This window comes from Mastomys coucha, unplaced genomic scaffold, assembly GCF_008632895.1.
Source record: "Mastomys coucha isolate ucsf_1 unplaced genomic scaffold, UCSF_Mcou_1 pScaffold9, whole genome shotgun sequence".
NCBI classification, from domain to species: Eukaryota; Metazoa; Chordata; class Mammalia; order Rodentia; family Muridae; genus Mastomys; species Mastomys coucha.
This window is the reverse complement of record NW_022196915.1, coordinates 13,096,246-13,121,503: the sequence shown is the minus strand read 5'-3', so window position 1 is coordinate 13,121,503 and position 25,258 is coordinate 13,096,246. Positions and strand designations below refer to the sequence as shown.

Genomic DNA, 25,258 nt, shown 5'->3' with positions numbered 1-25,258 from the left:
AAAAAAAAAGCCCCCCAAATTTTCTCTTACTATTAATGACATTTTCACAATGTCTAGGTTTCCAGAATGACTGACATTTTTCCGTATCTACAGAGCCAACACTCAAGTCTATGCGCTGGCATCTTGATTATGTGTATATGCACCTTACCAGCTGAGCCACCTTTGCAGCCCCTTGTCTTTTGATTATTTTTAAATTAAAAACTTTTATTACATTGGGGAGGGCTTTTGGTGCCGCTTCTAGAAATTTGTCACTTGTTACTGGGCTCAGACAAGAGTATTAGAAACAGTGACTATGGGGCTCTGCTTACTGCTTCACTCACTTATCACCTTGTGTGATCCTTTGCTTACTACTTTACTTGATTACTATCTTGTGTGATTTCCTTGTTTACTACTTCGCTTTATCACTTTGTCTTTGATCTAAGAACTGACCATGTTTTTTGGAGATACCTAAAATGATATAAAAGCAAGCTGGAGATAAATAGGGCTGTTTCAGCCTCAGCATTGGCTGGAGTCATATTATAATTTTGTCTGTTTTTCTTCTTTTTCAATCTTCACTCCCTCCCTTGAGACCCTGTTGACTGACTGAGGTGGCTTGGTCATTACATTAGTTTGTATGTGTGCATGTGCACATGTGTGCCAAGAAGTAGTTGTGTAGATCAGGGGACAACCTGCAGGAGTCAGTTCTCTCTTTATCATGGAAATCCTAAAACTGAACTCAGGTTTATGCATCTATTTTGTATGTAGCAGTGTGTGTGTATGACTGGGGAAGAAACACACACATACGACACAGCAAAATGTGTGGAGGGCAATTTGTGGGAGTTAGTTTTCAATTCTCTCGTTACAGCATGTAGGTCCCTTCCAGAGACTGAATCAGGTTGTCAGCTTGGCAGCCAACACCATCACCTGGTGAGCCATCTCACCACACCTATGTGCCTACTTTTGAGACAAGGGCTCACTGTTTAGCCAGAACTTAGATCCTTCCATCTCAGTTTCCTAGTGCTGATATTACAAATTTGAACAACAACATACAAACCTAAGGTTGGGTTTAAAAGTGATTTGGGGCTGAAGTATGCATCAGAGCTAGCAAGATGTCATAATGAGTAAAGGTATTTTCTCCTGGAACCCAAATAAAAGGTGGAAAGAGAGAATTGAGTCATACACACACACAAGCACACAGAAATTTTTTAATTTTTCAAAGATAATCCAAGCCAAGACAAGATGGCACATGCCTGTAATACAGTACTTAGGAGGCAGAAGCAGGAAGATTACAAGTTCAAGACCAGCCTGGTCTGCATAGTAAGTTATAGGCCAGCCAGGGCTAAAAGAATTAAAAATAAGATGCTAAGCTCCAGCTACATGTCAATGGTGAAGCCCTTGCCTAGCATGCATGAGGTTCAATCAGCACTTTAGGGTTTAAAAAGTGAGGTTCAACTTCACATTATTACATAAAAACAAACAACAAGAACAAAACAAGAACCACACATTGCCTGACTAAATATTACATACCCCAACGAGGAGATGTAAATTAATAATATGAGCAGATATTTACCTTCTGGAGTTGTTTTATGATCTCCTCATCTCTGTTTAGATATGGCTTGTAAGAAGTATAAACTCCTAAGAAAAGAAGATAAACAGAAAAACCCAACAGCCTAGGTAAGTATATACTTAAAATTAATAAGAGCTTGGGCTTTTATTAATTTTAATAAACTGGCTGACTCAGCGGGGAAAGGTGATTGTGCAAGCCACACTCCATGTCTTCCATCTCTAGAATCCATAGTAGAGAGAGAGAAATAACTCTCCCAGACTGCCCTCTGACCTCCACACATGCACTATGGCACAAGTAGATACAAAATAAGAAAATTCATCAATAAAAGTCAATACCAGGTTTAGAATCCAGAGTTTTCAGGTTCTTCAGCTTTTTCACTTTAACTTGCTTAGGAATTTCACCTGAAAGATAAAACAAAAATTCTTGTAAACTGGGCTGTAATTTAGTGATAGAATGTTTGCCTGGCATGCACAAAATTCCATCATCAACATCTTAATACTTTTAGTTACAATCATACATGCTTCAGGACTCATATATTATGGCTAAAACATAATGTGCAACAAAAACTAAATGCCAGGGAAAGAAATAATTTAGCAGGAACTTTCCTATTTCTTATTGTCACTAAGTTCTTGGTACTAATGAAAATACTGTCTTATTTTTAAAATGGGAAATGACAAAAGCCCAGCAGTGTAGCAGGCTTCACTCTGTTGTTTTATTTTTGTTTTTTCAAGACAGGGTTTCTCTGTTTAGCTCTGGCTGTCCTGGAACTCACTCTGTAGACCAGGCTGGCCTCGAACTCAGAAATCCGCCTGCCTCTGCCTCTCAAGTGCTGGGATTAAAGGCGTGCACCACCATCGCCCCTGCCATGAGCCATCATGTGTGTGGCTGCTGTTGAATTCAGGACCTCTGTCAGCTTGCTCCCTCTGGCCTGGCTCCCTCTGGTGTAATTTACTGCAGCTGTCTTCAGACAGCACCAGAAGAGGGCAACCTATCTCATTATGGGTGGTTGTGAGCCACCATGTGGTTACTGGAATTTGAACTCAGGACCTTCGGAAGAGCAGTCAATGCTCTTACTCGCTGAGCCATCTCGCCAGTTGTTCCCCCCCACACCCCCAGGCTTCACTGACTCAGGGACTTCATTGGGTGTAAGACAGACTCAGAGCCCCAGTGCTAGCCATCCATGGAAGGAGTGGCAGGGGGACCTGAGCAACACTCACTGCACAAAATTTTCAACTGTTTTAAAAACATAAAATGGATGCCAGACAGCTCTGGGAAAGGGCACCAACTCAAGTAAACACCCCAGATCTGGGATTATAAATATTTAATTTACAAAGTTATTCAGAGCCCGATGCTAACAGACAAAAAAGAGGGCCTTCACATTAGTATAATCATCTTAATGCACCTTTGATTATTTGTGCATACATCTTAACCTAGGCCAAATATTTTACCTTTCTTGTTGTAAAATAAACAAATCCACTTTGTGATTAGAAATGAACAGTCTACAGTTAGAGCCAATATAAACCAACACAACTTGTGTTTTCTTCAGAGGACATCATCCTTAGGCGTTATTTCTCCATCTAGTATAAAGTGGATGGACCACGTAGGTAAAAAACACAGAAAAAGAAACTCTCTCCATCAGGACTAATTACTGGCAGTGTTAAAACTCAACAACAATAATAGGATAATTATAAACTCCTGAGCCCAAAAGACATACTCTGTTTTGCCATGCCTTCCCTCTGGGGCTCACAGGATATGCTTTTTCTGTAGCTCTATAAACTCTGTCTGTTTTAAGTTTTCAAAGCCAGAATCCCCAATGGAATTTTATGCTGCACAACCTGTGTAGCATATGCATTGGCGTCTTGAGTTCAAGAAGCCAAACAATGCCATAAGACACAATCCAGACATTCATGGTTGTAAAATTAAATCTGATTTTGTAAAGTGATTCTCAATCCACAAGAAATAAAGGAAAAGTTAGATATGATGAACTTCATCAAAACTAAAAACTGGTGCCTAAAAGGACTCTGTAGCTGGTCTTCTCTTCTTTGTGGGCTCTTCTTTTTCCCACACCTTCCCATCCCCTTTAGCCCACAACTACTAGGTAGGAAAGAAACAAAGATAGAGTGGAGGAAGTTATTAGAAATATCCCTGAATCTAGTTTCTTTCCTTGTGTTTCTTCTACTAACAAACCATAACCAACCTCTCTAAACAACCAACAACCCATCAATCCCTCCTCTCAGGCCCTACCATTCATATACTCTCTGAGAAAGTTCCCAGAATTCCAAATGTCACACAATTGCAGAAACTATTTGTAGCTAGCAAAACCATGCCTCTGCTAGAGAGACAAGAAGGATGGAAGCAGAGGCAGGAAGAGGATCAAAGAGGGCATGGAATGGTAATCTGAGTGGAGCAAGGTAAAGAGCTAGCCATGTGGTGGGGGCTGGAGGGAAGTCAGTGTAGGGTAGATGAGCTAGCAGAGAGACTGCCCCTGGTTTACATAGTGAGTTCCTGGACATCCAGGCTACATAAAGACCTTGTCTCAAAAAAACAAAAACAAAAAATGGCTATAATGAAAACAATAAGGATATAAACGTGGGGAATCTTCATCTACTAACAGTAAGAAGGTTCATTACTGCACAACTCTGGAAAACAATATACTGAGTTCTTTATTTTTAATCAATTGATTTATTTTTATTTACATGTATAAGTGTTTGGCTTGCATGTATGTATATGCCTGGTATCCACATATCACATCACATATCAGTAGGAGGCATCACATCCCCTGGAACTGAAGTTCCAGATGGTTGTGAGTCACTGTGTGAGTGCTGGCAGCCAAAGCCAGTCCCTCTGCAAGAGCAGCAAGGGCTTTTAAGCACTGACCCATCTTTCCAGCACCTATGAGGATTTCTCTTCCTTTCTCACTCCTTCCTTTGTTTGTTTCTTTCTCTCTTATTTATTTACTTAGAGACAAGTTCTAAAACTTGCTAAGAATATCAAGGCTAGCTTCGAATTCACAGAGATCTGCTTGTCTCTGCCTCTCAAGTGCTGGGATCCTGGGATTAAAAACATGTGCCACCATGCCCGGCTCCCTTTTCTAATCATACTATGTCAACATGATTTCTGGCAGAAGTTTCCTACTTATATCCCTAAAGGAATCTTTTTCATAGGAAATAAAAGAAAATAGCACTGTATTGTATTACAGTAAATCATGTTATTCTACATAAGTAAAAACCACAAAACAAAACAAAACAAAAAGCCAACAAACCCACTAAGCTATAAAACCTTTTGTGAGTAAAGCAAGCTGTTCCCTGAACTATCATTAGTATCTCTCAGAAAACTAATGGAACAACAGAGGACCATGATAAATGTTAGGGGAGTCATTACATTGGCATCTAAAGTAAACACCCAATCTCAGAATTCATTTATTCTTGTAATAAACACCTACTAAATTCCTCCAAGAAACCAAACACTACACATCTTTTTCTCAGAGAAAGTACCATCTGTGAGGACTTCCTCAGTCAATACAATGGCACAAGACTATACAGCATTTAACCATAAGACCTGAGAATTTCATGCCAAATCTGGAATAATTCTAGCTTTTTTTTTTCCTTCCTTATTTTGAGGTAGGGTCTCTAGTATGAAGCTCATGCTGGCCTGGAACTATGTAGTACAGACTGCAGGCTGGCCTTGAACTCAGTCCTCCTGCCTTAGTCTCTTGAGTGCTAGGATTATACATGGGCACTATGACATCTGGCTCTCATTTTAGTTTTCTATAAGATTTTCCACAAGCAGAACTAGAATTCCCAATTTTATGTAGTTTATAAAATAAAAAGCTCAGTTTTCTTGGGCTTTCTTTTGGGGTAGGACATATGCCCATTTTAGTAAGAAGTTATACTCTTTTCCAAAGGCCCTTATCCAGGCTGTCTCCAAGAATGTTACCAACAATGTCAACCATAAGAGACAAACACAAGGAGAGTTACCTAGTCCCATCACACACTATGAACATCAAGGGGACACATTACCTGCAGGTTTAAGATCTCCTATTCGAATAATGTGTGGCCAATGCTGTAGTGTTTTAGCAAAAAAGGGGTTGGTTACTCCTAAGATGACTGAGGGCCTGCATAAAAATGAGACAAATAAATGTTAAATCACAGAAGAATAGGTGACAGTTTCTGAGTGAACAATATAGTGAGTATTGTTCCCTTTACTTGATTTATTACACAACATGAAAAGGCAACATATTCAGTAATAGACACATGAAGATAAAAAATATGACTTTTTTATTAGATTTGTTCATTTTATTTTATGTGTATTTTGCCTGTATATATGTCTGTACATCATGTGTGTGCTTGGTGCCCTAGAAGGTCAGAAGAGGGCATCAGATCACCTGGAACTGGAGTTAAGGACAGTTGTGAACATCATGTGGGTGCCAGGAATCAGACCTGGGTCCTCTAGAAGAGCAGCCAGTGCTTTTAACTGTTACATCATCTCTCCCCCAAAGACATGATTCTTAAACAGCATAAAGGTATCAAGGCATACATACTCAGTCATGATGGAAACAATTAGAAGACACTGAAAGGGAAATAAGATGCTCAGCAATCCCAAGGAGAAGATATGCTCTGCCAGGGTTTTCAAAGACAGAGATGCCAAAGATGTGAGAGAGAACACACATGAAGGATGAGCACTTTACCAAGGAAGGTAAGGGCAATGTGGAATATTCATGTCAAACAGTGAGGTCTGATCAGTCTCTACCCACAACTACACACATAATTACAAGCACTTCAGCATTCCTGAGCAGAGTGGGAGGGTAAAGAGAAAGAAGAGCAACTGGGCATGGTGGCACTTGGGCACCAAAAGGAAGGAGGATCAGTAGTTCAAGACTATCCTGAACTACATTAACAAGTTCTAGAACAACCTGATCTGTAAGGTGAGAGTTCTAGGCCAACAGTGCTAGGGATTGAGATCCCTCTCAAAAAGAAGAATGGATATATGGGAGTAACATCCTATACTACCACCAACAAAAGCACCACACAGAGATCTGGGTGTTGAAAAGATCTAAGATACAAAGATCTATTTCAATCATTACTATAGGAGCTTTTAAATTTTTATTCTGTAGTTAGTCCAGGGTGACTCTGAACTCTTCCACAGTCTTCCTGTGCAACCTCTCAAGCACTAAGATTTCAAGTTGTGAATTATCATGCCAAGTTAATATAGGCTCTTTAAAATTCATTACAATGAACTAAATGTTAACTGTATGTGTCTGTATGTGTCGGGGGGTGGGAAGAGAGAGAGATTGAGAGAGAGAGAGAGAGAGAGAGAGAGAGAGAAAGAGAGAGAGAAAGAGAGAGGGAGGGGAAGAGAGAAAGAGAGAGAGAGAGAGAGAAGAGAGAGAGAGAGAAAGAGAGAGAGAAAGAGAGAGGGAGAGAGAGAGAGAGAGAGAGAGAGAGAAAGAGAGAGAGAGAGAGAGAGAGAGAGCCTTTCTCTGGTACCATGGCATGCTGGGGATGGTACCTGAAGAGAGTTTTCACCTTTTGAAGCAGGGTGTTTCACTGTCTGCTAACACAATACAGACTACAGGCTAGCTGGCCCAGAGCTCCCAGGGGTTTCTCCTATCTCTGCCAACCATCTAACTATGGGAGTGCTTAGACCACAGATGTATGCCACTACATCCAGCTCTGTACATGGTTTGGGGCTTGAACTCACACTTGATGGCTTGCATGGCAAGTACTTTTACCTGCTTAGCCACCTCCTTGCCTTACTATAGCGTCTTAACAGAGACCATGGATATTGTTAAGGCTATTTAGAAAAAAATGATCTGTCTGAAAGAGGAACCCAGAACACAGTCTTTGATAATATCAACATTTAAGGGAACAGCAGAGAAGGAAGTCTACACAAAATATTAAAATATAACACCACACAGCTAGGAGACAGGAGGATCATGATTAAGGTATTTTAAAGGAGCCAGGAAGTGATGACACACATCTTGAATCCTAACACTTAGGAGGCAGAGGCAGTTGGATTGCTTGAGTTATGAAACCAGCCTGGTGTACAGAATGAGATCCACGACAGCCAGGGCCACAGAAAAAAAGCTGTTAAAACCAACCAAACAAACAAACAATAACAACAAAAAGATATTTTAAAGGGGAGGCTGAAGCAGAAGAATCAAAAGGATCACAAGTTCAAAGCCAGTGTGAGCTGTGTATGGAAATTCTATCTTATAAATAGAAAATGTTGATAGATATTAGGTTAGCCTGGGGGGCTGGAGAGATGCTCAGAGGTTAAGAGCACTGGCTGCTCTCTTCCAGAGCATTCAGGGTAATTTCCTAGTACACAAACGACATCTCACAACTACCTGTAACTTGAGTTCCAGGGGGTCTGACACCCTCTGGCTTCCTTGTGCACATGCATGCATGTGGTACATAGACATACATGCAAACAAAACACTCATACACAAAAGACAAAATAAATTTAAAAAAGAGAAGTTCTATTAAAAAAAAAAAGACAAAGTTAGCCTGCAGCAGATATTATGATACTAGCAGGAAATCAAGAAATAAAGAAAATAAATGGAAATGATATTTGTTCTTCTAAAACTCAAGCTAAGAAAGAAGGTAAACAATTATAAAACAGGAGCTTAATGGAAAGAATATGATTATTTTCTTCAAATCTTAAATTATTTCCAACAGCTCCCCAAACCTCAGTAAATCAAAATTTTAAATTAAAATTTTATTATACAATAAAATGTATCATACAATTCTACAAAATCTTGGTAATAACGATAATACTTAGTCAACAAAAGTTACTCACGGAGCTTGAGTACGGGTAGTATATTCTTTGAATTCACTATCATGAATTGTGAAGTAAGGTCGAAAATCACTAAAGTACTTTAATGGAGAAATGCAGCTGTAGAATAGGAACAAACAGAAGTCAAGGCTCCACTCCACAGCCATGAGACATCCAGATATATACTCGAAAGACAAGTTATTTCAGTATTATGTAAGCACTAGTCTCTAATAGTAATTGAAATTTATCAAGATGAAACTCCATGCAACTGAGTGTGTGTGTGTGTGTGTGTGTGTGTGTGTGTTATTCAAAGCACCAAAAACCTGTTTTCAGCTCTAACTGAACCTGACTCAATCTTCTCACACATTCTGAGAAAGTTGTTGCATAGATTGATACGGTGAGTGGGGGAACATCACAGATTGAAAATACTGCAAGAATCAGAATCAAGAGCCAAACGCACTCACTTAACAAGGGCCAGTACAGTTTCTGAAGACTCTGACGGCGATGGTGCCATTACCACAAGGGGCTCTCCCAATAGCACCAGCTCCCAAAGCATCTGACTGTGAAGAAAAACTGGGCAGAAACACCTAGAAAATTTACACAGGAGAAATACCTTAGTGCTTATCCAATTCTGCCTTTCAAATTCCTAAAGAATCAACCTAAGAACTTCACATTGATACAAATTCTTCCTGCTCCTGACAGCCTGATCTGAAAAATTAACTCAGAATGTGGTCGTGCAGACAGTTATGCACGCACACACGCAGGCACCCACACAAAGCCAGGTGTGAGGCTCTGAGGACACAATTCCGTTAGTGTGTTTAAGTCTGAACATTTAGTAACCTTTATTTATTTACTTTTCTTCCTTCTTCGGTAGCAATTTTCCCTAACAGATTAGAGAAGAGAAAAAAGTATTCTGAAGAGCATAACAAAAGTGTAGTTAAAAAACAAACACTCCCCCAAACTAAAAAACATGTAAGTGCAAAGACATAAATTTAAGAGATTAAAAAATAAGCTAGTTAATTTTAACTAATAAAAACAAAAAGACAAAAAAACAAAACAAAACAAAACCAAAAATCTGGGCAGCAGTGGCATAAGCCTTTAATCCCAGTACTCAGAAGCAGGATCTCTATGAGTTCTAGGCCAGTGGTCTACAGAATGAGTTCTAGGACAGCTAGGGCTATACAGAAAAACCAAGCATTGACATCACTGCCAACTGGAAACAGTGCATTTCGAGCTGGGCTATACATCATGAACACTCTCAGATCTGTGACTTGGCAGTGATCAGTTGTTCTGGAGAAAGTGCATAAACAGTGCTAGCTTCTCTTTTTGCATCTTTCCTCTTTTGTCAAATACTAGAGTATATCATTTTATTTTAAAAATTTTAAAACATAATAGTATTTGTTGTTGTTTCTCTATTTTTTCTTACTGAAGTTTTTTTTAACAAAATGAACAAATTTTGTGATATTTCACCCCCAAATTTAGAATTCAACTTAAAAAAACAAACTCTACTTTTTCTAGCATCACCACAATACAATTCTCATACCAAATGAAACAAAAAACTGTCTGTTTTAACCAAGTAGCACCTAATGCACATCTCAATTTTCTTGCAGCCAGGATGAACCACTGGACTTTACCATTAAAACACAATGAATATTTGCTTTTTAACTTTTCAAGAACCTTTGGGGTCCATAATGAGTATTTTCTTCCAGTTTAATTCACATTTTCCATAAGTAACAATTATCACAAATTATAAAGACAAAGTAGTTAGCATCTTTTTTATTCTTTACCTGAAAAGATCCACCTCGTGAACAGTAGGCAAAATAATAGATGTGTGTGTATCTGCCTAAAGGATTAAAAAAACAGAAGAAGAAAAGCAGGGGAGATGTTACTAAAATTTACAGAAACTGATTTTTGTTTTTGTTTGAGACAGTATAGTCTTGGCTGTCCTGGAAATCACCATGTAATCCAGGATAACAGAGAACTCACAAGAGATTAGTGTTGGAACCACCACATTAGGTGTGTACTACCACATTAGGTGTGTACCACCACATCTGGCTATTTTAGGCCAAATGTGACACATGATGATACATGACTATACTGTAAACCAGCACTCAAAAGCAAAGGCAGGAGAATGATGCGAGTTCAAGCTCAGCCTCCCTAGCAAGTTCCTGACCAGACAGGGCTACACAGTGAGACCCTGTTTCAAAATACATAGTAAGTAAATGAAAATAACAACACAACTATCTCACAACCAAAGAGTCACATCACTCAGTTCATTTTGACAAGTTGCTCTTCTTCCAGGAGCAGCCAGAGAGAATGGTTCTTACAAGTCTCCAACAATACAGCAGAGAAAAGCACACACACTGTGGGTAGGCCACATGTGAGCCTCGGTCACAGCTGTACAAAGCTGGCCTACCATCGACACTAGGAGATGTGTAACCAGCAGTCAGGTCTCCTGCTGTCCTGTAGCTTTACTCAAAGCACAGTGGAGATGGTAACAAAACAGCTCAAGTATTTCAAAGGAAACATTCAAACCAAGAAGAACAGAAACAGCTTTCAGAAAAGAAAAGCTCCAGAACCCTTTTGACTGATCTGTCTAAAATTAGAATTCTGTTGGCTACTCTTCTAAGAGAACAGCTTTTGCCAGAATTAAACCTTCTTTAAAGTGTTTACTGTCATTTAGTCCTTACAATTACAACATGAACACTGGGTTCTCCATACCTACTGAGGTAGTAACATTTCTAACATGAAATGTTAGAAAGTTTATCACCAACTAACTTAAAAGTAATGGGTGTTTCAGTGACCAGGCCCCAGGCTGTGCCATGGTCACTTTAGCATCATGCTACCTGCTGAGTTAACTGCACCATCTGCGTGGTCCCAGGCTTGTCATGACACGTGGGAATCCGAACCTTAAAGACAGAGAGGAGCTATTATTCATCTGCACAGCAAGTGCTCCACCTAGCACACTCAGCACTTGGAAAGTGCTCTATAGACCAAGTGTTCCTGTGGGGTTTTAGAGCTAAGGAGATTCATTCTTAGTCACAGCAGCCGTAGGGAAACTAAAGTTCCCATGTCTGCAAATGGAAATCACTAAACATAGAAGCAAACGTGCTGGAAACAAAGTCAGGACAGCAGTCTCACAGGGATTCCTGCTCACCTTTCCAGTCTCTGCTTCACAAATACACACACACACACACCCAAACACACCCTCTCAAGCCTGCCAAACTTCTGAATAAACCCCACAGGAAACAATGGGAACCCTCAACCCAGTGCTATCAGTAGTATTATTATGTTTACTGAAGGGGTGGGGAGAGAATACAAATACAAAACAAGCAAATCTAAAGAAGGAACAATGTTAAGAGTAAGTCCAAAGTCACAAAGGCATGAATTACAAAGAACTTGAATGCATACATACAAAATCTCTAAGTAAAATTCAAATTCCTTGAAAACAAAGCAATGGGATAGGAATGTAACTCAGAGGCGAAGCACTTGCCTAACACTTTGGAGGCCCTGGGTTCAATCTCCAATACACAGAGAGAAAAACAATAAAAAGAAAAATTAAAAAATCCTCACCATAACAAAAAAAATTCCAAGAAAAATATGCTTGGTCTGACACTAAATGTTAAAAGATCATTTAGAGCTGAAAAAAACCAAAGACTTCTCTAGTTTATCTCAATTTTCAGCAATTCACACCCAAGACTATAAGTGTTCTTTTCTTGCTTACCACCCATTGCAGGATTCTAGAGGGAGGCACTTCTATCTGTGCATACTCCACAGGGATAACCTTGCTACACTAATCCACTAGGTGCACTGCCTGGCTGGAGGGGCCTGGAGATGAAGGATTCTGTCAGGCAGGATTAACTGTGGTATATTTGCAATGTCTCCCAGCAATAACAACAGTGAAGGCATAAACATCACTAAATGTCATCAGGTTGTTTAAAACAACACCCATGTGTGAGTGAGCTTTCTATAGTTCTTCAGAGCAGACAGATGAGACTATGGTAAGCTGTTACCTTCATTACTATTCCCATGATAGGCAGGTGCAGGGTTTTCCCTGGCACTGGGGCAGGCCATCGGTCAACATCATTACAAGCTGGAAATGGAACAAAATACTAATGTTAAGTGGAAAATTAAAATATTTAAAATGGACACTGAGAGTTAGAGCTGTTTTTGTAACATGGGAGAAATATGTTAATAATATCAGCAGACAAAAGTAAATTTGATAAAATATTTATAATTCTTTCAGAAATACTATGTTCTAGGATATCTATTGGTCGACTGTTGAATGAGAGCTGGAGAGATGGCTCAGCTGTTCTGAGTACTTCCTGCTCTGATGTCAGCAAGCTCACAATCACCTACAACTCCAGCTCCAAGAATTTGATGCCCTCTCTGGCCTCCCCTCAGACACGCACACACGTGTGGCACAAACACCACCAATAAAAATGTTTTTAATTAAGAAGAAAACCTGTTGAATGACAAGTAGATTCAAGGGCAGACTTCCTATTCATTTTTTAACTACTGTTTCTGTTTCTGGATTTCTGTTCAATGATACTCCAAGAACTATCAGTACAAAACCTTATTACTAACTCTAACAGACACCATTTATATTATTACAGTTGATAGGACCAGATAGCATTTTGGTATTTATAGGTAAAGATGCCAGACCAAATGTTCTGTATCTGTCTCACATCATTTAAGATGTAAGTCTTAAATCTTCTTTTGATTTTTTTAGAGTATCATCTTAGCTTTATTAAAACTCTTTCTTTATGAGTACATAACTTGGGGTGCTGGTGGAGAAGAGATGACTCAAATGTTCAAAGTGATAATAGCTCTATCAAAAGATCGAAGTTTGGTTCCCAGAACCCATGTCAGGCAGCTCAAAGCAATTTGGAACTCCAGCTCCAAGGGGGATCTGACACTTTACTCACATGTACATACACATGCACGCACACACAAACAATAAACAAGTAAATAAATAAGTCGGTGAAAACCAAAAATAAATATAAAAGAAAAGAGAACATACCTTGGGCAGGAAGAATCAGTAAACTGCTTACCACACAAGCATGAGGGACTGAGTTTGATCCCCAGAACTCAAAAACATGTCAGATAAGATAATGATGCATGGTTATAATTCAAGCACTGGGGAGAAGATAGGAGGCTCGCAGGGGCTCACTGGCAAGTCAGCCTAACCTAATTAAAATGCCTCAGGTCTTAGTAAGAGACCCTACTCCAAAAATCAAGGTGACTGGCTCCTGAAGAACACCACCAAAGATTCACCTCTGGCTCCCACACACATCTGCATGTGCACTGCCATACACATGTGCCTCTGAAAACATGTGAACATGCATGGACAGATACACACACACACACACACACACACACACACACACTCACACATATAGAGTCACATACACAGTACATAACTCATATAATATTTAACTTACCTGCTTCCAAGTAAGGTTCATTTTTTTCAAAATACTCTGGTGCTATCTGTTTGAGTACGGTGTGAAAAAAATGAATATAAGGTAGTTTGCTGATCAAAACCAATGACTGAGGAAAGAAAGGGGACAAAGGTTTTATTGTTTTGAATATGTAATGATTATAATTTAGGTTTGCCATTTATTTTGCATGAACAACTATTAATGAACTAAAATTCAGCAAAAAAGGGTATAGATTTTGAAACTGATAAAGTTGGTTTGTTTGTTTTATTTGGTTTTTTTTTTTTTTTTTTTTTTTTTTTTTTTTTTTTTTTTTTTTTTTTTTTTGGTTTTTTTTCAAGACAAGGTTTCTCTGTATAGCCCTGGCTGTCCTGGAACTCACTCTTTAGACCAGGCTGGCCTCGAACTCAGAAATCTGCCTGCCTCTGCCTCCCAAGTGCTGGGATTAAAGGGGTGCACCACCACTGCCCGGCAAAGTTGGTTTTTTGTTTTGTTTTTTAAAGATGTATTTATTATTATAAATGAGTACACTGTAGCTGTCTTCAGACTTCACCAGAAGAGGGCATCAGATCTCATTATGGGTGGTTGTGAGCCACCATGTGGTTGCTGGGATTTGAACTCATGACCTTCGGAAGAGCAGATGGTGCTCTTACCCGCTGAGCCATCTCACCAGTCCCAAAGTTGTTTTTTTTAACAGCAGATGTTTAAAAAGAAAATACAAAGTCATAACTGAAAAATGAAAAACTTTAATCTCATTAAGATTTAAGACAGTATTTCTCAACCTGTGGGTCACGACCTTCATAGGGGTAGTACATTAAATATCCTGTATATCAGATATTTATTTTATGATTCATAACAGTACAAAATTACAGTTATGAGTAGCAACAGAAATAACTTATATTGAGGTCACCATAAACACGAGGAACTGTATTAAAGAGTCAGAGCATTAGGAAGGTTGAGAACCACTGCTTTAAGAACTAAAGGCACATTCAGATATTCCTGCTCTTCAGGTAAAGCAATTTCCCCCAAAACAAACTAATATATCATGGACAATTTTAAAAGCCAAGTATAACTGTTAGTTTTAACTGTCAACTTGAGACAATCTATAACCACCTAGGAAAAGAATATCAATGAATGGTCCTCTGTATCAGGGTGGCCTATGTCTGTGGGAGATTTTCTTGACTATGTTAACTGAGGTAGGAAATCTCACCCACTGAGGGTGAAACCATTCCCTAGGCAGGGGATATTGAACTGTCTAAGAGTGAAAAGAACAGGCTGAGCATGCTGTGGATACAAGTCATCAGTGTCTCATGCTACTGCCACTGTAACCTCTCCACAATGGTGGACTGTAACCTGGAACCACAGCTAAGATAAGCTATTATTCTCTCCTAGATTGTTTGGGTCAGGGTATTTTATCACAGCAATAGAAGCAAACTAAGATCCTACCTACTGTATACAACATATATCAAAATTAGCCACATGAAGTCTATCTTTCTTTATGATTATTATTTTGTTGTTGTTATTATATTATTATTATTATTATTATTATTATTATTATTATTATTATTAATTTTTTCTTTTTTGGTTTTTCGAGACAGGGTTTCTCTGTGTAGCCCTGGCTGTCCTGGAACTCACTCTGTAGACCAGGCTGGCCTCGAACTCAGAAATCCACCTGTCTCTGCCTCCCAAGTGTTGGGATTAAAGACGTGCGCCACCACCGCCCAGCTGTATTATTTTTTTTTAAAGTGTTTCTCTGTTCAGCCCTAACTGTCCTGGAACTGGCTCTGTAGACTAGGCTCGCTTCAAAATCAGAGATCCATCTGTCTCTGCTTCCCAAGTGCTGGGATTAAAGGTGTGTGCCATCAGTGTCCTGTCACATGAAATCTTTCTACTGAGGAAAAACAAACTGTGATGCTCGGTCCAAATCTCTATGTCTATTATGTTCTACAGTCCAGTTGTTCTAGCCTAGCTACAGACTTAAAAATTACAACTTTCAGTATGATCACTTTAGAGTCAAAGGACACTGATTTTTGAATGTAGGGTTTTTTTCCTTGAAAGCTGCTCTTTTTAATTAGGATTTTATTTTTATTTATGTGTGTATGTGTGAGTGTCCAGAAAAGGGCTGCAGATCCTCTGGAGTTGGGTATAGGTGCTTGTAAGCTGTCTAATATGGGTGCTCGGAACTGGGCTTGTGTCCTCTGTAACAGTAGCAAATGCTCTTAACTACTAAGTCACCTCTCCATCCTCCAAACTGCTTTTTACCTTATCTGACATTAGAATTGGAATTTTCCTTTTTTCATTTAACTTATGAAAAAAGACTGTATATTTAGTTTAGAAGCAATAAGGACTAAGATGTTGCTAAATTTTACTTATTGACTCATTAAAAAAAATCTGCAGGTTTTCATGGGTTGTAAGACTATTACAATTTGTTTATTTTCTCCCTTATTCTAAAAGTACAAAGTCAGCAAAAACTCAATAGTTAAAATTTATGGAATATGGGGGCTGGAAAGGTGGCTCAGCAGTTAAGAGCACTTCTTCCAGAGGTCCTGAGTTCAGTTTCCGGCAAACCACATAGTGGCTTGCAACCATGTGTAATGGAATCTGAAGCCCTCTCCTAACATACAGGTATATATGCACACAGAACACTCATACATGAAATATATAAATAAAAAAAATTTAAAATTATAGAACACGGTGGCATACACCTTTAATCTCAACATCCATGAGACAGAGGCAGATGGATTTCTGTGAGCACAAGGCCAGTAAGGTCTAAACAGCAAGTTCCAGAACAACCAGGGCTATATACATAGTCAGACCCTGTCTATAAGTAAGTAAGTAAATAATAATAAAAATGGGGCAGGTGCCTATAATAAAAAAGCCCAGGCAAAACAAAAACTCAGACATGATTAAGTTTAAATATTTCTACTTTGGGGTTGGGGAACTGAGACAGGGTCCTATGTAGCCCAGGTAGGCCTCAAGTTCCAGATTTTTCTATCTCTACCTCTGAAATGTTCAGACTACAGGTAGGCACCATTAAGTCCAGCTCTCGCTTCCCTAGTCATAACAACATAAAACACTTTAATAGTGCACATAAAAATTACCTTCTGAAAGTAGCCTCTTTTAAGAGTTTTATCCCGAACTTGTCGAAAATACACATATCCATAAAAATATGCAGGATCTTTCTATGAAAGAAGACAAAAAATTTATGTGTGTGTATGTACATACAATGTATTTGTGTGTGTACATATGTATACACAGATATCCTTTAACAGTAACAATGGGCTTCTTTAGTAACCCAAGTCAATAAATAAGTGATATACAAAAGTTAGTGATACCATCCTACCAACAAGCAGCAACCAGCAGAATAAGCAACCTGCCCACCTGCCCGGGACTATAACTACAACCTAAGAACTAGAGGTGGGGCTTTCCCTAGAAACTCATCAGCTTATGTTCTTAATTCACATCTAGACTTGCAAATTGAAATCAGAAAACCATCAAATTCAGAATTTTCTCCGATTCTAGATTGTTTCCTTAAAATTTGCAGTAAATCCTCTATGTTATAATAAAATGTGAGGTACTGGCACAGGGAGACCACTTAAATATGATGGTGGTATTTATTATATAATGGCACCCCACCTGCCCATATCAACAGATCACGACCAAGCAAAGCACGTCACCATGCTAGTCCGTTTTACAATTTATAATGGCATCATTTCCAGAACAGTAACTTTAGAGTCAATTCCACTTACATGCTGAATCCTCATCCCTTACTTAAGAAACCCAGCTAGGGGGTTGGCAAGATGGCTCAGTGGGTAAGAGCACTGACTGTTCTTCTGAAGATCCTGAGTTCAAATCCCAGCAATCACATGGTGGCTCACAACCACCCATAATGAGATCTGACGCCCTCTTCTGGTGTACAATGAATTCGGGCCGGAGCGAGTGGGGCAGGCAGAGGTCCTGAGTTCAATTCCCAGCAACCATACACATGATGGCTCACGGCCATCTGTATAGCTACAGTGTACTCATACACATAAAATAAATAAAATAAATCTTTAAAAAAAAAAGAAAAGAAAGAAAGAAAAGGAAAGAAACCCAGCTAGATAATAAAGTAACCCCCAAAGGCAAACAACACTGAAATGTTATCAAAGGTGACTGAGTATGCCAGTTCTAAAGGAACAAGTGCCAGGGCTTCCTCTCGCATGGATGCTTTCCCACCTTTAAGTAAACTGGTAAATCTTTGTCAAATTCATCAAGAAGACAGTGTAGTGACACCCTCCTCCCAGAAGACTGGCGGAATCTAAAACAAAACTGGGTATCTCCAAGACAACCTACCAAAACAAAAAGGAAAAGGAGTCAAGATGGCTTCATGTGACATTTATCCAGTTTCATCAATATCACAGTGGAAGAACCTTATAAATAATTTTTATCCATTTCTTCATGTTTTAGAGAAGAAAAAAAAAGGCTAAAAATTCTGGGATATGTGGTGCACATCTTTAATCTCAGTGCTTGGGAGGCAGAAGCAAGCAGTCTCTGAATCTAAGGCCAGATTGGTCTACATAAAGAGTTCTTAGAATAGCCAGAGCTACCAGGTGAGACCCTGTCTTGAAAAGAATAAAATAGAGAAATTCTGACCTTGCTGCAGGCCATCTTGCTAGTTAGAGGTAAACTCTATCTTGATTCCCAATTCTCTTTAGTTTCCTACTTACTTCTCTTCCCAGTACCATTCTTTTTTCTTTTAATTTGTCAGCATATGATGTTGTCTTACATATATAAACAAATGACGCTCCCCCCCCCACACCTACAACTACTTCTTGTTTCAATCTACAGCTTTATAAACTTTCTCTGTTTTGTTTTTGAGATAGCGTCTCACTATGTGGCCCTGGATATCCTGAATTCTCTATGTAGACCAGGCTAATTTTGAACTCAGTGATCCCCCGGCCTCTGCCTCCCAAGTGCTGAGATTAAAGGCATGTGCCACCATACTCGTCTATATACATTTAAAAAAAAAATCTTTTTGATATAGAGTTGCAGGGTATTTGACCACACTGTGAACCTCGAGATTGTGTTGTTTACTGGAAAAATCTGTTTTTACTTGTGGTCAGCCTTAGCACACACCTTTAATCCCAAACAATGAAGGTAAAGTTAGTTTGTAGAAGGAAGCACGCATGTTTTAAAGTGATATTTAATGGAGTGGCAGACAAAATGATGAATCAGATAAAGATTTGACAGAACAGAATCTGCTCAACTCTCATGAGAAGAGAGAGGAAAGGGAAGCTACTTGAGGGGCAGTGCAGAGAGAGAGAAGGCAGCTTTACCAGGAGAGTTTTACAGAGACAGGGTGAAGCAAGAGCAAGCTAGACATAGCTGAGAACAGAATGAGCCAGAGAATGAGAAGGAGCCAGAAGATTAGGACAGATTTCCAGAGTTAGTATGAGGCCAAGCAGAGCAATTCAGTCAGAGGTTGAGAGAAGTCAGATTTGAAAGAGTCAGCTTGGAGAGGAGTTTGAGCCAGAACAGCTGAGTTGACCAGCCAGCTAGAGTTCAGAAAGAACAAGAAAGGGTGAGCTTATTCAGCAGTAAGTCTCAGAGGCTGAAAATGTTCTAGGTCTAGATAAGACTGTACAGAGGCTAGAAATTTCCAAGACTAGGCCTAGGTTAGCAGACAGAGGCAGTAAGTCTCCCAGACAACAATTAGATTGGAAGAATAAAAGCTACATTTATATAGGGTCTCATGTAGCTCAGGCTGTCCTCAAACTTGCTAAGTAGCCTTGAACTTTGGACCCTCCTGTCCCTTGCTCCCCAGTGCTGAGATCACAGTCATGCCATCACGTTAAGTAGTGAAGGCACTAAAGATAGGTATTCTTGTGTGCTACGTAAGCACTACCCCACTAAACTACACACCAGTTTCCAAATGTATAAACTTTTAAAAGTAGACAAAGCAGTGTTTAGGATACATGGAGCAGTGATTAGAAATAATAATAATAATAATGATAATGATAATGATGATGATGAAAAATATAAAAGCAGTTACACTTGGAGGAGGGAGGGGAAGAGGCTTGAGGGGGGCTTTGAGGTGTTAACAATGTTCTACTAATTGGTCCTGAGTGTGTTTTACATTTCACAATGAGAAGGCCCTTTAATAACACACACCATATAAGATTCAGTAAGAGTCCAAAATCAACTTATCATCTTAATCATCTGAATTAACAATTAATTTTCAACTTTAATCATTTTAGCAAGTCTCCTGAAATGCAAATTTTAATTAAATTTGTCAGGCAATAATTACTTTAAGAAACTATTAATACTCTAAAAATTAGCTTACTAAAACACACAAGCTGGTAAAACAGCTAATCCTGGTAAAAATGTTTTCTACTCAAATCTGATGAACTAAGTTCAACCCCCAGAACCCGTAGAAATAGAGAACTGACACCTGACACGTGCATGGTGGCACACTGGCACATACCCACCAACAGGTATATACGTGCACATGTATACACAAAGTAATAATTTTTATAATTATGTTATCAAATTTTAAATACTTGCAGTAACATCACTTAGATTTTTTTCCCAGGTAATAAGTTAGAATTAATATAATAATGCTCAAAATTTTTTATCACCATATATGTAACTACTTTTATTTCCTTCTCATATGACATTCTAAACAGGAAACAGAAACTTCACAATCTGTTCAACCTTTTTAAAAGCCAAATTATTTAAGTATACCTAATGGCAATTATAGACACTAATATTTCTTTGCTACAAGAGAGAAGAAATGAAAGAAAGTGAGTTTCTTTGTGTTTTGAAACAAAGTCTACACTAGAACTCACCAAGCAGTCAAGGCTGGTATCAAACTCAAAATCCTCCTGCCTCAGTCTCCTGAGCTCTAGGATTACAAGTATATACCATATACCCAGATCTATTTTTGCTTACCAATTTAAGTAGAGAGAAATGCTCTGTGATATGGTCTAGTACTGTTTTAGTTAAACTTATATATCAATGACTCAGACTTTCCCTTTAGAAAATGCTACAGTTTGAATATAAAGTGTTCCCACAAAGGGTTAATTTATTAGCACGCTAAGTCCCCAGCTGATGGCACTATTTTTGGAGGTTCTGAAAACTGCAAGATAGAGTGGAACCTGAAGAAGCATGACCCTGGGGCATGCCCCTAAGCACGTCTCTGCATTGAACTTCTTTCTGCTGTGCTCTCTGCTTTCTCTCTGTAGTCATGAAGTGAGCTATCCCATCAGACTGAACTGTATTTTATGAGTAAACAGCACGTTATGTGAAGTGTAGTTTGCATGCACAAATACACACCTGTGAACATAACAAGCCCTTTACAGACAGGAGTCATCTCACCAGCCCCAAGCGGTTGTTGTTAAGGTTTATTTCATTTTAATTGTATGAGTGTTGGCCTGCATGCATGTGTGTACTACAGAGGCTAGAAGATGGCATCAGATCCCTCTGAAACTCAACTTACAAACAGTTGTGAGCCACCATGTGGGTACTGGAAATGGGACCTGAGCCTTTTACAAAACAGCAAGTCCTTATGACTACTGACACATCCACCCAGCCCCAGCTATTGTGCTTTTTTTACATATCATTTCACTGATAATCAGAACAGATATTGAAAATGCTTTTCTTTGTCTAACAAAAGCCTCTCTCAAAAGCCAAGCTCTTCAGGTCAGAGTTGTTCAGTTTACTGGTCTCTGGCCAAACTGTCCACTCAAAAAGTACCAGTGCCTTCAGTAATGGTTCTTCCTACAAGAATGTCAGAGAAACAGCAGATAGATCTTCCATTTTAGGATTAGTATAGAATAATTTTAAAGCTTCTTTTACCTGAACTGAGATAGCAAAGTTGAAGATAGAGAATGTTCTTATACCAAAACAGTCACTCAAAGAGTAAAGAAAAAAGATTAAGTATTTTTCTTGATGACACAGACAACTTTAAAAGACTATTTCTACATTATCACAAACATGGGTATAGTGTAACTATAGTGTATACTATAGAGTACATGTGACCATGATAAAACTTCAAGACTAGCCAATTGCAAGGCATATTGATATGTACCTGTAACCCCAGAACTAGGAAGATGGAAAGAACATCACCAAGTCCCTAAGCTAGGCTGATGACCATCACAACAGCAAAGGACAACGGCTCCACTCTGCATCCTCCCAATCTCTGCACTCATCCCCCTTGCTGTGACTACTGTGGCTAAGATGGAATTGCTCAGAGACAGTACTTTAGGTCAGATCTTCTCAAGTGCAGAAGTACAGACATGTACAAGTACAAACATATGGAAGTGCACAAGTGCAGAAGTTTAGAAACACGGAAATGTTCAAGTGTTGAAGTGTGCAAGAAATGTAGCAGTGGAGAAGTGTAGATAGGTGTTAGTGTAGCTTCTACACTAACACCAGTTCATAAACTGGCTACTGGCATGTGACCAAATAAATATGTAAGTTGAATACACTCAAAAGCTTTTCTAGCAACCTGATATTAGTGTGATAAATTTATAGCTTTGCTTTACTAATATTTTTCAAATTTCATTTTTCTGATATTTTCTGTAGCATGTATTTTACAAAAGTATTGGTCCATACATATATTAAATTAAAGAAACAAAAACAAAACCAGGCGCTTCAGCACAGCTAACTTAGGGAGTATACAGTATACTACAATGTCCTTGCTGCTGGGCACAAATATTGTCTGCAAACCGAGTCTAAACAAGGTCTGTTTCTTCCTTGAATTACTGCTACTTAACATTCACTCTACTGAGCCTATGTTGTCTCCCTTGACATATTTAAAATATGAAAATTACTGTCCTTGAATATCCAACATAGCTTAAGCTGAAGGAACACCTATACTCAGTTGATGATAATGGTATAAATGAGGGAAAAGTCTGCCTTTTGTGGCTGATAGCAAGCACACTCTAAATTCATATTCAGAAAAAAAAAATGCATGGAACAGAAACAAGGACCAGCCCAAGTTTTTTTCTAAATTCATGAAGATCTAAGGTGTATACAAGCAGAGGGTTTTAGGGCTGGCAAACTACTTTATTGTGAATTGTAAAAACATTTTCTTGCTGGGCGGTGGTGGCACATGCCTTTAATCCCTGCACTTGGGAGGCAGAGGCAGGCGGATTTCTGAGTTCGAGGCCAGCCTGGTCTACAAGAGTGAGTTCCAGGACAGCCAAGGCGACACAGAGAAACCCTGTCAAAAAAACAAACAAACAAACAAACAAAAACATTTTCTTCTGTATAGTTTTCATACAGTCTAAAATGCTATTCTACTTTGTATGTGTGTGTGTGGGGGGAGTGTATCAGAAGAAGGAAGCCCTGATTTATGACTCTTTCCTAAAGTCTTCTCTGCTGTGCCAAGATTTCCTTCCACAGCAATAAAAGCTACTTTGGAAATTTTAAATCAAAGTTGGCAGAGTAATTATAACTTCCATTTGGAGAATACAGAGGAAAAACAGTGGTTTGGATAGTCACTAGAGCTCTGGCCTTTGAAATGCTCTCCAGATCATGATCATCTGTTAGACCATAAAAGTCTGCTTTCAAGATCTTTTGCCAATTTCACTAATATGTCCCAACGAGGCTTTGGGTAAAATGAACTATAGTTCATTTGATATGCAGTTTATTAAAAAGATACTTTTAAAAAATCTATAGGTCATTCATATGCCTAAAATATTAGAATTTTTACTTATATAGATTTATGTTGGGAATTGGTTCTAATGCTTTGTCTTATTTTGGCTCCCAAAAACCTGTGCTTCCAGATCTGAGGGTCTCTGCCCCAAGCTGGGTATGATTGATAATAAAGAATTGCCATGCAGCCAATAGCTGGGCAGTAAGACAAGGGGCTGGGAGAGAGAGGAGAGACAGAGAATCACCTTAACTCAGAGGGATAAGGATTAGATGTCATAGCTGCAGGAAAGAAAGCACCAGCCAACTAAGAATTCAGGAAAATGACCCTAGTGGCCACTTCCCCAATTGGGTCTGGGGTAGCAGAGATGAAATGTTGATTTATCAAGTTGAGTCAGTAAAGTTGGAGAGGAGAATGTATGCTAACCACAGGGAGGATTAGAAATGCCCAGCCTTTGAGCTAGTCAAGCATATCAAAATTAGCTGGTATATGAGTGTCTTTCACTCACAGATCCAGAGAGCTCTTGGGCGGGTATGCGGTTGCAACCCACCAAGATCCAAAGTGATTTAACTAATTCACTGTTACAGATTTACACTTGAATTTAAACTTATAGAAACAAAATGACCTACACAGATACTATTAAATAATTTATTAAAAAGGCTATCAAGTGCCAGGTGTAGGTCATTAACCCCAGCACTTGGAAGGCAGAGGCAAGAGGATCTCTGGGAGGTCAAGACCAGCCTGGTCTACATAGTGAGTTCCAAGACAGTCAGGGTTATGTAGTAAAGCCCTATCTCTAAATAAACAAACAAACAATCAAAAACCCAAAAAACCCAAGCAAACCAACAAAACAAAACAAAAAAGCCTCTCAAGTAGTTCTTGCCTGGCATGCTCAAGGTCAAAGTTTTAATTCCCAGTACTACAAATAATTAAAAATTTTAAAGGTTGTCAAAAATGGAATTAAAGCTTTAGCCTTGTTTAAAGGAGAAGGAAAGTTTTCCCATAGTCTCTGGGGTTCAGTAGCTAGGATCTGTGTGTTAAATTCAACAATAACAATAAAATATTAAAATACAAAAACACTTAGCCAGGCATCGTGGTGCACCTTTAATCCTAGCACTTTGGAGGCAAAGGCAGGTAGATTTTTGTGAGTTTGAAGCCAATCTAGTCTACAAAGTGAATTAGAGGACAGCCAGAGTAGTTACAGAGAAACTCTGTCTCAAAAGTTTGATGGGAATGGAGGGTAGGGAGCAAAAGAAAAGATTTATTTTATATGTTTCTGAAAAATTTACAGAAAATATTAACACCCAAAAGGGAGCTAGATCTGGGAACTTGTACACAATTTTAAAAGGTTAAATTGCAGAAAACTGTCCAGACACATTAAAAACTTATTAGTCTTTTAGACTTAATAAACTATGAGAAGGTAAACATATATGGAAAACTATAGAAGTTATTTAGCAAAGTTTGTTTATCCTGATTCAAGTCAATGTCATCTCTAGCAAGAGGTTTGAATCTTAGGCCAGCAAGATGGCTCAGAGAGTAAAGGCACTTGTTGCACAGGCCAGGAAATTGACCTGTGGATCCCACTTACACGGCAAGAAGAATCATTTCTATGAAGTGCTCTGCTGACCATGCCAGCCACGGCATGTGCAGCCACACACACACACACACACACACACACACACACACACACACATCATTTTTTAAAAAAAAAAAATTTTGTTCTACTGCTTTTGCACAATTCCAGGCAAATTCTTAAGTTTTGAACTGAAAATAAACTATAAAAATAAAAGTTACACACCTTTAATCCCAGCACTTGGGAGGCAGAGGCAGGCGGATTTCTGAGTTCAAGGCCAGTCTGGT

The 25,258-nt window shown here is 38.8% G+C and overlaps 1 protein-coding gene and 1 long non-coding RNA gene across 2 annotated transcripts in view; one reads left to right on the top strand and one right to left on the bottom strand.

Moving 5' to 3' along the window:
* Dennd6a (DENN domain containing 6A) overlaps nt 1-25,258 on the bottom strand; it is a 50,303-nt gene that overhangs the window by 12,252 nt on the left and 12,793 nt on the right. The window contains exons 4-14 of the mRNA XM_031361114.1: nt 17,977-18,089; nt 16,863-16,943; nt 13,768-13,873; nt 12,337-12,416; nt 11,170-11,232; nt 10,111-10,166; nt 8,788-8,910; nt 8,348-8,443; nt 5,566-5,660; nt 1,882-1,947; nt 1,550-1,614 (exon numbers count right to left, since the gene is read on the bottom strand). Of these exons, the coding sequence (XP_031216974.1) occupies nt 1,550-1,614; nt 1,882-1,947; nt 5,566-5,660; nt 8,348-8,443; nt 8,788-8,910; nt 10,111-10,166; nt 11,170-11,232; nt 12,337-12,416; nt 13,768-13,873; nt 16,863-16,943; nt 17,977-18,089 (944 nt within the window). The remainder of the gene's footprint in view (nt 1-1,549; nt 1,615-1,881; nt 1,948-5,565; nt 5,661-8,347; nt 8,444-8,787; nt 8,911-10,110; nt 10,167-11,169; nt 11,233-12,336; nt 12,417-13,767; nt 13,874-16,862; nt 16,944-17,976; nt 18,090-25,258) is intronic.
* The window catches only part of LOC116084265, a 34,239-nt gene continuing 10,581 nt past the window's right edge, over nt 1,601-25,258 (top strand). The window contains exon 1 of the long non-coding RNA XR_004116057.1: nt 1,601-1,653. This is a non-coding gene — a long non-coding RNA (uncharacterized LOC116084265). The remainder of the gene's footprint in view (nt 1,654-25,258) is intronic.